We start from the raw sequence: 14392 nt of genomic DNA on the forward strand, positions 1-14392 counted from the left end.
GGGTCTTGGGCCCGCGGGTAGGGGCGGGTATAGGCAGGTCGGGGCGGGTACGGGGCGGGTCCTGTTTTTAAATAGGGGAAACGGGGCGGGGCGGGCCTAGGTAATGGCATTCTAGGGTCGGGCCGGTTCCAGATTTATAGAAAAACGGGGCCCCGAACCGGCCCGTTTGTAATTGAAATGGACGGCCCAGATTGAAAATAAACATACCTTCCAATCATGACCGTTGGTTTTAGGTTTTAGTCTAAACTCCAACCCGTCTCTCTCTCCCTCCCTCTCTCTCGCTCTCCGTCGGTGAGAAGCAGCTGCAGCCATGGCGCAGTACAGCAAGGTCGCCCCGACCCCTCTGCTGAAGGACGAGCTCGACATCGTCATCCCCACCATCCGAAACCTCGATTTCCTCGAGATGTGGAGGCCCTTCTTCCAGCAGTACCACCTCATCATCGTCCAGGACGGCGACCCGTCGAAGGTGATCAAGGTCCCGGAGGGCTTCGACTACGAGCTCTACAACCGCAACGATATCAACCGGATTCTGGGTCCCAAGGCGTCCTGCATCTCCTTCAAGGACTCTGCTTGCAGATGCTTCGGCTACATGGTCTCCAAGAAGAAGTACATCTTCACCATCGACGACGATTGCTTTGTAAGTATCGCTTTTGGGTTTCGAAAACTTGGGATCTTAATTGGGGCTGTTTTGGATGTGGGATTTGATTTTTGAGTTGAAAAGGTTGGATCTTGGTGGGTTTTGGGAAGTGGGTTTTGTTGGGGTTTTCGAAATCTTGTTGTTCAATTGAATTTCGATTCGACTCGAATTGATTAGTTTGTGATGAAATTCTGTTGCTTTTGTTGTTTAGATCTGTTTCTGCTGCTAATGTTTGACTTACCCTCATCGTTTACTTTTGTTAATGAACTTTACTTGCTTTGATCTCTGTTTCTTTCGAGTCATATTTTAATATCATAGTTGCCTTTGGTTTGATCCGTTTCTTACCATGAGTTCTTTCCGTTAGTGTACTTAAAGTCTTGTGTAGAGATGTTGTTTGTTAGTCATTGTCTTCTGATCCGGTTTCGGTGATAGCATGAATTATATAATTGCAATTCTATGATATCGAAGCTTTTGAAAGATTTGTATTGTTTTCGTAAATCTTAGGTTCAGCACTAAGCTAATTGATATACTGTTTACTACATTCACAGATCTCCACCTTGCACTCGAGTCTGTTCGAATTATTGTTAGATTTACACCTAAAAGTTTCGGCCCGTAAATATTGATTAAGATTAAAACGTTTAATTTCGGTTTCGTGTATTCGTAGTTTGAGTAGCTGGTGTTGTGTATTTGGAACTGTTGCTGGAATTAGCAATGTTATGGTGCTGCTAATGTGTTTCAGATTTGATCGATATCCTTAAAATTCTTGTGAAATTGAGGTGTTATAACTTAAGTATGGTACTCTTTGTGAAAATGCAGGTTGCCAAAGATCCTTCTGGCAAAGATATCAATGCACTTGAGCAGCATATCAAGAACCTTCTGTCTCCGTCAACTCCATTTTTCGTCAGCAGGTGTGTGGTGCAGGGGAACCTTGAGATTGGAAGTCTCAGAGAAGTTGATGTTAAGTCTGGGCTTCCTGCCACTACAAGTACTGAAAGATTGGAACTTCTTGACGATGACGAGCATATTCTTAGCATTAAAATAATTGGTGGGGATCACAGACTTAGGGTATGAAGACTTTGATATGAAGTTCTGTGTTCACCGGAGTCTTTGCATATCCTTTTATAATTCAGCACATACTTCTCTTTTCCTTTTATTTGGTTGCACATTTCTCAGCATACAAGCTAAAAGGTTAACTAGTTCACAAGATTTTGATATGAAGTTCTGTGTTCACCGGAGTCTTTGCATATTAGTCTGCAGTTTTTTGTGCAGATTGCAATCTGTGCAGTTTGCAATCTGTGAATATGTACAATTTTTTTTTTCTTTCAAACAACCAAAAAAAAAAAAAAAAAAAGGACCCGTGGACCCGGCCCGAACCGGCCCGTTTCAACCGGGCCGGGTAATGTCCGGTTCTTATATTAAAAAATGTAATCCCCGGCCCGGCCCGCCCCGTTCCCTTTGAACCTAGGTCCGGTCCGGTCCCTTCAAAATTGGGCCCGGCCCGGCCCGTGCCCAGCCCTAGTAAAAATCCCTATCACAAACCTAATGAAAACTTGGAAAATATGCTAATATGCGGTATTCATGTTCTCCACTCTTAGGTTAAACTCCTGAAACGAGTGGGGAGGAAACCTATTAACCTAGAGTATTGCCATTGTGTGTCACTCATATACACACTTATTTAATTACGGAGAAGAAACCTGTAACCTCTCAGGATATGCCCTCTCCCTGCTTACTTAGATAGTTTCCTAGCCCGATCTATTACCTCAAGGAAAAACGCACTCCATGATTACCTTGTTATTGCTCAAGGAATCTGAGATGTTATGATGGTCCTATCAAGAACTAATATGGTTTCTCAATCAGTTGACAATGTATTTTACTGTGCAGGTAAGAACAGGAGCAGCACAAATAGAAGGTGGAGTTCATGGTCTAGTTTCTTATGAGAAGAAATCGTTTTGATGGTTATGTTTTTTGTCTTATTGTCTTTATAAAAAAATCAATATAAGATGTTGACGTGGTTAAACTGTAACTGTTCAAATACGAGGGAAAGGAAAGGGAGAGAGATTAGGAGGGGAGAGAATCTTCCTCCACTAATGCATGCTCCTCTCATTATTGGTGAGGATGTAAGGAATGTCTTAGTGAGAGATTTTTTTTTAACCGAATGATGTGGTGGTGGATGATTGGATTAATACTCAAATGTTTTTTTTACAAATGATATTATCTACACTAAAGGGTGAGGAGTGGGCTAAGTCTCACAATGGGCTAGCAATAATGTGGTTCAAATTTGCTTTTGGCGAGAATCAAACCTAAGACCTCTCACTTACCAGTGAAGAAGAATACCATGGCAATTATCACTTAAGTGTTGATTAACGTGCTTATTTTCTATTAGTGACATCATTTGGTTTGCAAATTGGGTTTAAAAATTTGATCTTCCTAGTATTATCCGTTTTTTAAGTATAGGGTATTTAAGCAATACTCAGCATGCCATAATAAAAGTGAAGCAAATGATATATATTTTTTATGTCCTTATTTTATAACAAATGAAGTACCTGCTTAAATATCGGATACTCAAAAAAACTTCTCCTAACTAAGAGAGTTCAAAGATTAACATGAAATACTAATTCTAAGTCGCGCATTTGTCACTTATAGAGAATACACTTGCAAGCGTGGTAGACTAATGATTAAGAGGTGATTTCCTCATTAACTTTTATCTTCCACATACTCTTTTTTTTTTTTTTTTTATAGTCTTTCGTATATTTAATAAATCAAATCGACAAAGAAAAAACGACAGTGTGAATATATATACTACTTGTGATTAGGGATGGTTTGGTTTAGGATAGCGAACCGAAATGGTCGGTTCCAAAACTGAACCGAAATTGTTCGGAAAAAGAGGGCAAAAAACCGAAATTGGTTCGGAAAAAGATATAACCATCAAAGGGATGTCACAGCCAGAAGCTAAAGTCGAACCTTTGTTTTCTACGTTCGGACTAATAACTAAACAGTAAAACACCCATCAAAACAACGATTGTTAGGCACAATGTCATTGATTAACAAATCCTTAATCAAATATTTTTCAACCGACAAAGAATTCAAGAAATTAAACCGATCGCTACAAATATCATAACTTTCAACACCTGCAGATTCTACAAATATCCTTAAACTAGCCGCCAAATGAGAACACAAACTAAAGCATCAATCATAAAAGCAACAACTAAAAACAAGAAGGCATCTTTATACCTGCCCACGACCGACAACGCAAACCTCTTGAGTGGTACAAATTGAGCCAGACCCCATTCCAACCCTGAACCCGTCAACACCAGCTTGAATCAAATTCTGCGCCTGACTCACCGTCACCACATTCCCGCCAACTACATCCAAACTCGAGTACATTTTCTTCACATACTTTATCATCTCAATCTGATAAATGGAGTTCCCCTGAGAGCTATCCAACACCACTACATCCACCCCTGCCTTCACCAACTCCTCCAATCTCTCCTTATCCAACTCCCTTGTGCCAATCGCCGCCCCGACCCTCCACGTTCTGTCCGGACCCATCGTCCAACCCCAAACTTGGGGTGCCCTTTGATCCTCTCCACCTCCTCCTTCGCCCCCACATCCACAACCTCATTTTATAACACATGGAGTACCTGCTTAAATATTGGATACTAAAAAAAAGCTTCTCCTAACTAAGAAAGTTCAAAGATTATCATCAAGTACTAATTCTAAGTCGCGCATTTGCCACTTATAGAGAATACTGTAGACGTGAGTCACAGTTTAGATGAAAAAAGGGAATGTAAATAGGGTAAATACTAGGAGTCCTTTATTAGGAAGGAAGGGTTTTGTATATATCCTGTTTTATTTGTTTCCTTGTAGACTACAGATTGTATATGTATTTAGTTCTGAAGAAGTATCAAATAATATAAAAAATTCCCATAACATTCTTTTTGGCATCGGAGCCTTGTAACCCTAGAAACTACCGCTGCTGTACGTATCGCAGCATCTCTGCTGTCGTGACTGGAAGAATTGCAGCACCTGTTTGGTTGGTTGCTGCCGTGAGTCATATCATCAAATTGTTGGTGCCCTTTCCGTGTGTAAGTCGAGATGGCTGAAGGTGATTCAATCTTGACGTTGGAGGGTGGTTCCCGTAAACCACTTAACAATCAGGTATTGAGTCCCGTTGTTATTCAGAACGATGCATATGCGGTGCCAAACACTGTGAAGTTGAATGGATCCAATTACCCTCTTTGGTCCAAGGTATTGGAGATGCATATTGCTGGACGTGGTCGAAAAGGCTTCGTGACAGGAAGTACCAAGGAACCTGCTGAGGACAGTGCTGAGTATGAGACGTGGGAGACCGGGAATGCCATAGTAAAAGGGTGGTTGATTAATTCCATGGAACCTGCTATCATGAGATTTTTTATTCACCTGCGTACTGCTAAAGAAGTCTGGGAGGAGGTGGCTCGGACTTATTATGATGGTTCAGATATTTCTCAAATTTATGAATTGAAGGTTAAGTCGTTCAGGCTTTATCAAGAGGGCAGGCCGGTTGGTGTGTATTATGCTGACCTCAAGTCCGTTTGGCAGGAGCTAGATCAACGGAGACCAATTAAGATGGCATGTGCTGTTGATCTTAAGACACTTCGAGAAGAAATTCAGATTGATCGTGTGTATGCTTTTTTGGCGGGCTTGGATGATATTTTTGATAAAGTACGTAGCGATATTCTACGTACTCAACCGTTACCATCTGTCGAGGAAGTTTTTTCAGTTGTTAGGCGTGAAGCACAACGACATGCCGCCATGATGGGTGGGAATAACAACCAAGGGGGACCGTCCATGGCCATGGTCTCTCGGCCACCTGCAACTTCCCGTCCTAACAATTCTTCTAATCATTCTTTCAATTCTCGTTCCTTTACCCGAGAAAACAAAGATGATTTGAAGTGCACTTTCTGTGGTCAAACTCGCCATACTGAAGATACATGCTTTACCAAGCATGGTGTACCTGATTGGTTTCCAGAACTTAAGAAGAAATTGCGGGCAAATGACCGTGGCACAGTCGGATCCAATGGAGGCCGTGCCTCTCTTGCAGCGGCTACACCAACTGCTCCAGAGGCCGGGGCTAGCTCTGGGGATCCTAGTCAAACTTTGTTAACTCGTGCTACTCCTGGTGATTCATCCTCCAATACAGGTATTGTGGGGCGTGTTCTCTTAGCCTCCGAAAGTGATCAATATACAGGTTGGATTCTTGATTCTGGTGCAACCGATCATATGACGTACGATAAAACTTTGTTTCAATATATGACAATGTCTCACAGGAAAAGCATCGCGACTGCTAATGGGACTCTTGTCCCCGTGTGTGGCGCTGGCACTGTGCAACTTTCCCCATCTCTCCCTTTACATCGTTGCTTATTTGTTCCATCATTGCCCCATCACTTATTATCAATACCACAAGTCACTGAACAATTGGATTGTGTTGTTCTAATGTATCCGTCCTTTTTTCTACTTCAGGATATTCAGACCAAGGAGATAATTGGGCGTGGCACTAAGAGAGAGGGGTTGTATTATGTTGATGACGTCGTTTCAGGCAGGGCTAATGCGGTTCGAGTGTCACATACTAGTAGTTTGCAAGAAGTATGGTTATTGCATCGTCGGTTAGGGCATGCATCGTTTGGATATTTAAGGCTTATGTTGCCTACTTTATTTAGTAGAATAAATGCATCAGACTTACATTGTGAAGTATGTATTCGTGCTAAAAGCCATCGTGCTTCGTTTCCTTCTAGTATGAATAAAAGGTCTGTGCCGTTTGAACTTGTGCACTCTGATGTTTGGGGACCATCTCCAGTTGTTCTTCCTTCGGGAATTAAATGGTTTGTTACATTTGTTGATGATTGCACTCGTATGACATGGTTATATGTGTTGAAAAATAAGAGTGATGTTGGTCTCGTCTTTCGGTCTTTCTCTCAGATGATCCAGACTCAATATTCATCTGTGATTAAAGTACTACGGTCTGACAATGGTGGTGAGTACATTGCTTGTGCGTTGTCCGAGTTTCTTCGTGATCATGGCATTCTCCATGAAACGACTTGTCCTTATACCCCGCAACAAAATGGGGTTGCGGAACGGAAAAATCGCCACATCTTAGAAACCACACGTGCTCTTCTGCTTGGCGCCTCGGTCCCTAAGATGTTTTGGCCTGAAGCTGTTACTTATGCGGTCTATGTGATTAACCGTATGCCCTCTCGGGTTCTGAACTTTCAGACACCTCTTCAAGTCCTCACTCAACATGCTTCAGTAGTGTCGACTCATACTCTCCCTCCTCGAGTATTTGGGTGTGTCGCTTATGTGCATATTCAGAAAATTCATCGCACCAAGTTGGATCTGTGTGCCCTTCGGTGTGTGTTTGTGGGTTTCTCACCTCATCAAAAAGGCTACAAGTGTTATCACCCTGAGACTAAGCATATGTATGTCACCATGGATGTGACTTTTTCTGAACTGGAGTTTTTTTATTCTTCTGTGCATTTAGCTTCAGATCACCAGGGGGAGAACACTATTGGTGATCTGGAGTGGTTGGATCTAGGAGAAGACACAGTTTCATGCAGCACCGAATGTGCTGTTGTACTTTCTGACCGATGTGCTAATGTTGAGGTTCAGGGTTCTGCCGTGTCTGAGCAAGTATATGAAGCAAATGAAACTGACGTGTCTGAGCAGTCGAGACAAGGGTCTGCCGCACCTGTCCAGCAGACTGCCGAGAGTTTTGCCGAGCCCAGTAGACAGCTGCAGCAGACACATACCGAATCTGTTAATGTGCTTTCCCCTCTCTCTAACTCTGAAGTGCCGTCCAATGAATCTTCTCTGAATACACCTGAGGTAAGTATCGTGGATGATTATGTAATTAACACAAGTGATAATGTGAATGTGTAGAGGTTGCCACCAAGAAAAAATCGAGGTGTGCCACCTGATAGATTCTCTCCGGAAGGAAAGGTGAAGTATCCAATAGCCAACTATGTCTCATGTGGTGGTCTGGCACCAGAACGCCAAACCTTGGTGAACAATATGGATTCAATTAAAGTACGAACTCAAGTGGAGGAAGCTCTAAAGGATCCAAAGTGGGCTCAAGCAATGGATGATGAGATGTTGGCGTTACAAAAGAACAATACATGGGAGGTGACGTGTTTACCTAAAGGGAAAAAAACCATTGGATGTCGGTGGGTGTTTACAATTAAATACAAAGCTGATGGGTCAATAGATAGGTACAAAGCAAGGTTGGTGGCTAAAGGATACACTCAAACATATGGTGTAGATTATCAAGAAACCTTTTCTCCAGTTGCCAAAATGAATACGGTACGTGTTCTGATTTCTTTAGCTGCAAATATGGACTGGCCATTAAAACAGTTTGATGTGAAAAATGCTTTTCTCCATGGAAATTTGGAGGAAGAGGTGTATATGGATTTCCCTCCTGGGTATAGTGCTTATGGAAATACCGGAGTATGTCGGCTGCGTAAGTCACTCTATGGACTTAAGCAATCGCCTCGTGCGTGGTTTGACAGGTTTACCCAAGTTATGAAGAAGAACGGGTATCATCAGAGTCATTCTGATCATACATTGTTTGTTAAACGAAAAAAAGGTAAAGTGACGGCCTTAATCATCTATGTAGATGACATGATTATTACTGGAGATGACCATGATGAGATTTCGAAGTTGCAGAATAACTTGGAAGCCGAGTTTGAAATGAAAAACTTAGGAGACTTGAAGTATTTCCTTGGGGTTGAAGTTGCTCGCTCTTCAAGAGGTATTTTCTTGTCGCAACGTAAGTATGTATTGGATTTATTAAAGGAAACTGGTATGCTGGGGTGTAAGCCGGCAGACACTCCTATTGTTGAAAAGCATCATCTACATTTGGATCCAGATCAGAAGCCGGTTGATAAAGGGAGATATCAGACTTGTAGGGAGACTAATTTATTTGGCTCATACACGTCCAGATATTGCATATGCTGTAAGTGTGGTGAGTCAGTTTATGCATTCACCGAGTGTAGATCATATGGCTGCTGTTATGCGTATCCTAGCATATTTGAAGTCTGCACCAGGAAAAGGAGTGTTGTACAGGAAGCACGGGCATTTGACAATTGAAGGGTTCACGGATGCTGATTGGGCAGGAAATGTGAGTGATAGAAGATCTACTTCCGGATATTTCACTTTTGTAGGAGGGAACTTGGTTACATGGCGGAGTAAAAAACAGAAGGTGGTATCACGGTCTTCAGCTGAAGCCGAGTATAGGGGCATGGCCCACGGCATTTGTGAAATCCTTTGGCTTCGAAAACTTCTCTGGAGTCTTGGGGTTAAGTCAAAGGAAACCGTGAAGCTATATTGTGATAACAAGTCAGCAAGAGATATAGCTGATAATCCGGTGCAGCATGACATGACAAAACATGTGGAGGTTGATCGGCATTTCATTAAAGAGAAACTTGAGAAGAAGATTGTGTCTATACCGTTTGTGAATTCGGAGGAACAACTTGCAGATGTTCTTACTCATGCTGTATGTAGTCGCAAGTTTGATGACTCACTTGTCAAGTTGGGCATGTGTGATATATATGCACCAACTTGAGGGGGAGTGTAGACGTGAGTCACAGTTTAGACGAAAAAAGGGAATGTAAATAGGGTAAATACTAGGAGTCCTTTATTAGGAAGGAAGGGTTTTGTATATATCCTGTTTTATTTGTTTCCTTGTAGACTACAGATTGTATATGTATTTAGTTCTGAAGAAGTATCAAATAATATAAAAAATTCCCATAACATTCTTTTAATACAATTGCAAGCGTGGTAGACTAATGATTAAGAGGTGATTTCCTCATTAACTTTTATCTTCCACATACTCCTTTTTTATAGTCTTTTATATATTTAATAAATCAAATCGACAAAGAGAAAACGACAGTGCGAATATATACTACTCGTAATTAGGGGTGGTTTGGTTTAGGATAGCTAACCGAAATTGTCGGTTCAAAAACTAAACTGAAATTGTTCATAAAAAGAGGGCGAAAAACCGAAACCAAACCAATATTTCGGTTTTCTCGAAATTCGATAATATCAAAATAGTTTCAGCTTTTCGATTCAGGCTTAAGAATGGGCCTTCAGGTCAAATTTTTTGGGCTTTTGATTTCAAGACCAACAAAACCCAATTTTGCCCAAACTTTTTCAGCCCCAAATGTTAAGCTATGGGCTTATGCTTATGTGCTCTATTCCTCTCCATTTCTTGAGCAAAAATAATGTGATTATTAGAATTACTGTTGTAACCTATTTTATCTGACAAAGGGAATAGGGCCGGCGGTAAGGAGAAGAGAGATTGAAAAAGATGTGTTTGTAGAATTGTAGGAGAATGTGTGTGTTATCCCTCCTACATAGTGCCTTTATTTATAGTTGTAAAAGGAGAGAAGATATTCCTTCATCCCCAAGGAATACAAGTTGTAATAGGAAATGATAACTATAATCAAATCTAATCTAGGATTTACACAATCACACTTAAACTAGGAAAGTTTACAACACTCCCCCTTAAGTGTGTAAATACTCAAGGTAGATTTAGCATCATGCAGAAGTTGACAAAGTCGACTCGTCAGTATTGATTCTAAGGAACAACGCTTATTCTCAATAAGGTAGGAACTTTCATAAGTAAGTAAGTCTCACTAAAAAACCCTAAGGTTATGGCAAAAACTTGAGTAGGGACAAAATCCATAGTCTAAGGAAAAATGTGTGAGAAATGCAAAGCCAAAAGAAACGTCTACGGGATGTCATCAGGGATATGACTAGCCCAAGGTGGGTGCCTCATTAAAACTTAGTTAGGTAGCAAAAACCTAGTGGGAAAAATGCTCATAATTTTAGGGAAAAAGAGTACATTAAGATCAAGCAAGTATTCTTTAGGATACTCCCCTTGAGCTTGACATAATTCCAAAGAGAAATAGCAATGTTACAACTCAGAAAGTTTACGCATACCAATTCCATGAACAAGCTTCTGAAACGTTGTCTTCAGCAGTGATTTGGTGAAGAGGTCGGCCAGATTGTCTTGTGAACGGATTTGCATGACTTCAATCTTCTGAGCTGTTTGATGTGAAAAGAAGAACTTCGACGCAATGTGCTTGGTTTTGTCTCATTTGATGTAACCCTTCTTGAGCTGTTGGATGCATGCTGCGTTGTCTTCAACGATCGTCATCGGGACATCAACGGCAGGATAGAGATTGCAAGAGCTTCGAATATGGCCCACTATTGCTCTCACCAAAAGCATTCCCTAGTTGCTTCATGTAAGGCGAGAATTTCAGCATGGTTAGACAAAGTGGCAACTAAGGTCTGTTTAGTTGACCTCCAAGAGATTGCGGTGCCTCCAACGATAAAGATATAACCCATTTAAGAACGCGGTGAGAATCGACTCGAGAAGCAGTGGGTGTGGCATCACTCGAGGATCCGTAGATATAGAGCAAGCCTAAATCTGTAGTACCCTTAAGGTAATGGAAAATGTCTTTCACGCCAGTCCAGTGTCTGCGTGTAGGTGCATTACTGTATCTTACCAAAAGATTAATAGTGAATGAGATGTCGGGTCTAGTGTACTGAGCTAAGTACAATAAAGCGCATATCGCACTTAGATAAGGAACTTTAGGTTCCAAAATCTCTTCATCATCCTCCTTCAGACGGAAGGTATCTCGTTTTGCATCTAGCGATCGAACAACCATAAGAGTACTCGAAGGCTTCGCTTTATCCTTATTAAAGCGGCGCAACATCTTCTGGGTATAGTTTGATTGATGTACTAGGATTCCATCTGAACAATGCTCTATCTCGAGACCGAGACAGTATCGAGTCTTACCTAAATCTTTCATCTCAAATTCCAATTTTAGGTGCGTGGTAGTTCTCACGAGTTTTTCAGGATTTCTGATAAGGTTCATGTCATCGACATATACTGCAACTATCGCAAATCTGGAATGTGACTTCTTAATGAACACACAAGGGCATAGTTTGTTGTTCACATATCCCTAACTAGTCAAATACTCACCCAGACGGTTATACCACATTTTTCCAGATTGTTTCAAACTGTAGAGTGAACGCCTCAGCCGAATTGAAAGCGTGTTTCAGGGTTTGGAAATATTTGAACCAGTCAATGTAAGTCCTTCGGGAACTTTCATGTAAATTTCTGTATCAAGATCCCCATAACGATATGCGATTACTACGTCCATCCGTTGCATACTCAGTTTTTCGAAAACTACCAAGCTGATAAGGTAGCAAAAAGTAATCACATCCATAACGGGTGAGTAAGTTTCGTCATAGTTAATCTCAGGGCTTTGTGAGAAACCTTGTGAAACAAGACGAGCTTTGTAACGCACAATTTTGTTCTTCTCATTACGCTTCTGAAAGAAAACCCACTTGTAGCCAACGGGCTTCACATGTGGATGAGTATGAGCTACAAGTACGAACACCTTACGTTTCACAAGCGAATCGAGTTTGACTTAGATTGCTTGTTTCTAGTTTGACAAATTAGTTCTACGTCAACATTCATCAACGGAACGTGGTTCCATATCATTGGTTAACATGATCTCAGTAGCTACTGCATATGCTAGTGCATTGTCGATAATCATCTCATTTCTACGCCACACATCATCTAAGCTAGCATAATAGACCGAAATCTCACAATTCATGGAGGAAGATTCGTCTCTTCAAGGACACTTCCATAATCTAGAATTTCCTCATGAGTTGGATAGAATGAGTAAGCGATAGTTGGAATCACAGTAGGCTCTTTGGGACCTTGTGTCGTGGGTTTCCTCTTCCCGGGGTGTGAATCCTTTGAACCAAGGGGTCTGCCATACTTTTATGTAAAGGCAAATGATTGGCTAGCCACTAATGTACATGGATCACCAAGATTGGCGCCCCAGGCTTTCAGGAGGGAAGTCCATCGTACATTTGGTACATCCATCTTTGCAAGCGTATTCGCAGCTGGAATATGTGATCTTGTCACGCGCGCTAGATAGGTGAAAGCATCTGGCATGCTCTGAGCTATGCTTTGGAGATCTAATATGCGCTGCACTTCAGTTTCAGACTGAGGAGACAAAGTGAGGGTCGTCCAAGATAATTTGCGTCGTTCTTCAGGAACGTTGACGTTCTTATCTTCCCCTAACAATAGGAAGACTGACTCATAGAAATGACAATCCGCGAAACGAGCGGTAAACAGATCGCCTATCAAAGGTTCTAAGTAACAAATAATCGAAGGATAATCATATCAGATATAGATTCCCATCCTTCACCGAGGCCCCATTTTTGTACATAAGGGCACCGTGCCCTCACATCAATGTTTTCCTTCTTTATTTCCACCATGTTGATCTAGGTGGTGCTTATGCATGCAAAGTTACATGGGAAGAAATCCCAACAAGCACATTCACGTGCCCACATCCAAAAGCATATACCATTTGGCACCATATTTATTTGATGTTGCATATCCCAATATTTCGAACGTTCAAATCAATCGGGATATAGATAAATATCAGGTTTAAATAATTTAATATATTATTAAGAGATAATATCATGATTAAAATCACAATATTATTTCTCAATAATAATTGAAAATCATTTCAAGCACCCTGTCATTCAACGGCACTCGATTACTCGGGTAGATAGTGTAAAATCGGGTCCAAACAAGAACATACAGGCTCTAATGGACATGTATTGGTTTAATTTTGCATGAAAAAACTTCGGGTTTTCATGGGTGATGTTTTTAAATGAAAACTTCAGGTTTTCAAATAAGGCATGTTTGTAAGATACTTCAGGTTTCAAAATAATTATGAACTTTAGGTTCATATGCTCTTGCAGGCAAACACAAATATATACATAGAAATATGCAACAAGAATATGCAAAAATAGAACTTTAGGTCTACAATTATAATTGAATTAATTATTTGGACTTTAGGCCAAATTTAAAGTGTGGGTGAAAAAATATAAAACCCAAATTTTCTAAACATAATAAACAATCGAAACTCAGGGCCCAAAAATATAGACCAAATACCACGTGTGGGCTGAGCAAATTTGGTTTGTGTGACCCAGGTCCAAAAATTGGGCTAGGGTTTCTTGGGTGCAGGCTTCAAGCCTATGGGGAGGAGAGGAACAAAACATGCCGCATCAGGTGAACCCCCCAAAACAAATCTATACGGCCAAGGAGATGGGTTGTTGTAGGCAAGCCCAAAACAAAACTAAAAAAAAAATACAAAAATTCATACGGCTTCTTCAGGCAAGCCCAAAAAAAATTTTGTTTTTGCTTTTGTTTTTGTTTTTGTTTTCTTTTCTTGGCAGGCCAGGGAAAATAGTTGGGCTGAGGGGAACTCCAAAGCCCAACGGGCTGGAGCTGGAGCTGAGAACGGGCCAATCCTAAGAAAGGCTCGGGTTTTGGAACCAAACACCCTAGCATGTGATGGGTGAGTTTTGTCGGAGAAGAATGCCAGATTTGTCGTTCCTGGTGGCGGTCTAGGGTTTGTTGGACTCGGGTTGACTCATGGTGGTCGTTGACGACCATGGTGGTGAACAGAGATGATGTAATCTCAACGTTATAACAACCAAGCCCTAGAAAATTTAAATCGGATTTTTGAAAAAATTCTGATGAGATTCAATCGAATCTCAGTCCAATTTCCGGTGAGGGACGACTTCTGGTCGTCAACGATAGGAACCAAAGGTTCAAGGCAATGGCTGCAGGCCATGCATGTGGTCGATGTGGACACAGACACCATCAAAGGTGTCGGTTTTCTGGGT

The 14392-nt window shown here is 41.3% G+C and overlaps 1 protein-coding gene across 1 annotated transcript; it reads left to right on the forward strand.

Moving 5' to 3' along the window:
• The first annotated feature begins 246 nt into the window (after nucleotides 1–246).
• Nucleotides 247–1866, forward strand: LOC137719485 (UDP-arabinopyranose mutase 3-like). The gene is made up of 2 exons (XM_068458528.1): nucleotides 247–637; nucleotides 1454–1866. The coding sequence occupies exons 1-2, from the start codon at nucleotides 311–313 to the stop codon at nucleotides 1706–1708; spliced, it is 582 nt and encodes a 193-aa protein (XP_068314629.1). The 5' UTR covers nucleotides 247–310; the 3' UTR covers nucleotides 1709–1866.
• The last annotated feature ends 12526 nt before the right edge of the window (nucleotides 1867–14392 follow it).

Source organism: Pyrus communis, chromosome 1 (genome assembly GCF_963583255.1).
Source record: "Pyrus communis chromosome 1, drPyrComm1.1, whole genome shotgun sequence".
Classification (NCBI taxonomy): domain Eukaryota; kingdom Viridiplantae; phylum Streptophyta; class Magnoliopsida; order Rosales; family Rosaceae; genus Pyrus; species Pyrus communis.

Bases quoted from the DNA above. Each gene is read 5' to 3' on its own strand.
- LOC137719485 (XM_068458528.1), top strand. From the start codon at position 311: ATGGCGCAGTACAGCAAGGTCGCCCCGACCCCTCTGCTGAAGGACGAG. The intron at 638-1,453 runs GTAAGTATCGCT...GTGAAAATGCAG, and splicing joins CCATCGACGACGATTGCTTT to GTTGCCAAAGATCCTTCTGG.